Source organism: Lipotes vexillifer, unplaced genomic scaffold (assembly GCF_000442215.2).
Source record: "Lipotes vexillifer unplaced genomic scaffold, Lipotes_vexillifer_v1.1 scaffold1186, whole genome shotgun sequence".
In the NCBI taxonomy this organism is placed as follows: domain Eukaryota; kingdom Metazoa; phylum Chordata; class Mammalia; order Artiodactyla; family Lipotidae; genus Lipotes; species Lipotes vexillifer.
The window spans coordinates 1,767,470-1,770,210 of NW_006785484.1; the positions used below are offsets into that span (position 1 = coordinate 1,767,470).

General features: G+C 45.9%; 1 protein-coding gene across 1 annotated transcript in view; it reads left to right on the plus strand.

Annotated features, from left to right (window-relative positions):
- Window positions 1-2,741, plus strand: part of DOK5 (docking protein 5) — a 139,926-nt gene that overhangs the window by 127,965 nt on the left and 9,220 nt on the right. Inside the window, exon 7 of the mRNA XM_007457606.1 lies at window positions 2,577-2,697. Within this exon, the coding sequence (XP_007457668.1) occupies window positions 2,577-2,697 (121 nt within the window). The remainder of the gene's footprint in view (window positions 1-2,576; window positions 2,698-2,741) is intronic.

Genomic DNA, 2,741 nt, shown 5'->3' on the forward strand with positions numbered 1-2,741 from the left:
GCAGGAATTCAGCTCTGGGCTAACAGTGCTTCTGATTTGCTGGGTTTATTAGGATTTATTCCCTGGGCAAGAGCTGGGTTCATTGGCTCATTCATCCATCCTCTATTTGTTCAGCCTTTGGGGGCCCCACTTAGGTGTTGGGGACACAGAGATAAAAGATATAATCCCCACTTTCTTGGAGTGCATGGGCTACAGGAGGACGTGGGCTAGTTTAGCTGCTGTCACAAAACAGTGAAATGATCAGAGTAAGAGCAGGACTGTGGGATGTCTGCTAGAAGCACCTGGTGTCATGAAGCGGGGAGAGTTGTCAGGAGGTGATTCCTGAGCTGCCTCCTGAAGGGAAGGTACGTGTTAGCCAGGTGAGGAGTGAGGGCAGCTCTCAGGCTGAGGGGTCAAGGCAGTGGTGGGAAGGGGGGAGGGGGGAGGCACCACAGGTGGGTGGCAATGGCAGGCCCCCGCCATAGTGCAGCCTGAGATGGGAAGGGGAGCAAGCTCAGAGGGGAAGGGCCACTTAAAGCAATAAAGAAGGATGAGGGCAAGCACAGGGAGATTAGCTCGGTGCTTGGTGACCACCTAGAGGGGTGGGAGGGAGACACAAGAGGGAGGGGTTATGGGGACATATGTATACGTATAGCTGATTCACTTTGTTATACAGCAGAAACTAACGCACCATTGTAGAGCAATTATACTCCAATAAAGATGTTAAAAAAACCAAATATGTCCATATAATGGAATACTATGTAGACATTAAAAATGCTGTTGTAGAAATGCCAACATGCTAACAATACATTGTTCGGGTGAAGAAAATAAGTTATAAAAATGATATGATATATTTGAAAAAAAAAAAGAAGCATGAGGGCGGACACCTTCCAGCTAGACTCTTCACCACATGACTTCCTGCGTCTTCTCAATCTTCGAGAATTCAGACATTTTTGCATTGTTAAATAAGAAGACTTTTCTCAACATTTTTCTCCAAAGACAATTAAAATGCCTCTTTCATAAAATTAGATATTGCTTCAAAGGTTTGAGGAAGAAACAGAGAACCGGCTTTGTAATGTTCTCTGTGACACATGACATTAGTGTCATTTTATTTTTGTTCCGAAATAAGCTTTCTAAAAATACAGTCAGATCATGCTGGGCTGCAGAAATATATTCACAGTAATATAGCGAGTAATTTGAATTTGACAGCTATTTCCCAAATATTTGCTTTATATTAAAAATTTTATTACATTAAATATAATCCCTTTATATTGAGTAAATCTTATAATCAGTACCTTGAGAATTCAGTTCTTTTTCTCCCTTTATTTTCTTGTATTCCATGTTATTGAGGTTGAATGTCACCAGAAGTCACTGGTAAATAGATTTTTTTGGTTTGTTTGGTTTTGGTTTTTGCTCTTAAACTTTTGAGACTTTTCGTTTCTGCAGAAATAGAGGAACAGCTACAGAACTTCTCTACTAGCTTTTGTTTTCAGCTTTTTGCCCTTTTGATTTAACAGGACATGTTTAGGAAGAAATGTCCCCGTGAAACCTAGTGCTATGTAATTATGCTTGGAGACTCATTTTGGTAATTGTGCTATTGTGATAAAGAATCCAATCCATCACATGTAAATTTCTATTCCCCTCCTGCCCATCCCACTAAGCTGTCTTCTCTTTGAATCTCCCCCCACCACCATGTGTTCAGACAGGCCACTGACTACTCCCCATGGACCTGGGGCCTCACACTGTATCTTTCAGGATGGATACTCCTAGATGTTTGGTGCCAAAAGCTACGACTTCCTCTTCCTCCCTCAGTGTCTGGAATGAGGGTCAGGTGCTAGTAGGGGCAGACAAGGCTCTTTTTCTTATACTAGTGATAGAACCCAACTCAAATCAGCTTAAACTGAACAGAAATAATTGGCTTGTATAATTGAGAAGTCCCAGGCTAGTCTCTTGGTTCAGGTAGGATCCAGGGTCTCAGTGGAGCTTGTCGGGACTCTCCCCTCCTTTTCTTGGCTGTCTCCTTTGGAATAGTGTCCAATGACTGGCATGTTCTCCCTTTATTGTTCCAAGATAGGCTCCAGGCCCATCTGCTGCCCTCTTAGCAACCCCACAAGAAAACTCATAAACATTTAATTCAATGGGTATTTCTTGTGCATCTACCATGTTCCAGAAATAATCTAGACCCTGGGATCCAGCAACGAAAAAAAACAGTCAGAAAAACCCCTTAATTTACGTCTACCGATTCTCTCTTCCACAAAAGTCCTGACAAATGTCCCCAGGGATTGTGTCTTATTGGCCTGACGCAGGTCACCGGGTCACCCCTAGAATCAGTGGTGGGGTCTGACCATGACCGGATCAATTGAGCTGAATTGGACGGAAGTTCCCCCAAGGAAAATTAATGCACTGCTGCCAGCCGGCTGAAGAACGGATGCTGCTAAGTCAGTGAAACCGACAGGCGTCCACCACCACCATGGGGCCGTTACGCACTGATTGGCTGACGGCCCGCTCGTGCTTCTGCACCTCCCTGCGTGGAGCTTCCTGGGTCAGGTGTCTCGCGGCCCCGGGGTTGCTGACACACGCTCTCTTCCTTGACACAGCTCCAGATGAGGATGAGTGAGCGGGCCGCCTCGCTGAGCACCATGGTGCCCTTGCCTCGAAGCGCCTACTGGCAGCACATCACGCGGCAGCACAGCACGGGGCAGCTCTACCGCCTGCGAGGTGAGTGCGGGTGGACTGTGTCGGGGAGGGGAGGGCTGGGGGCA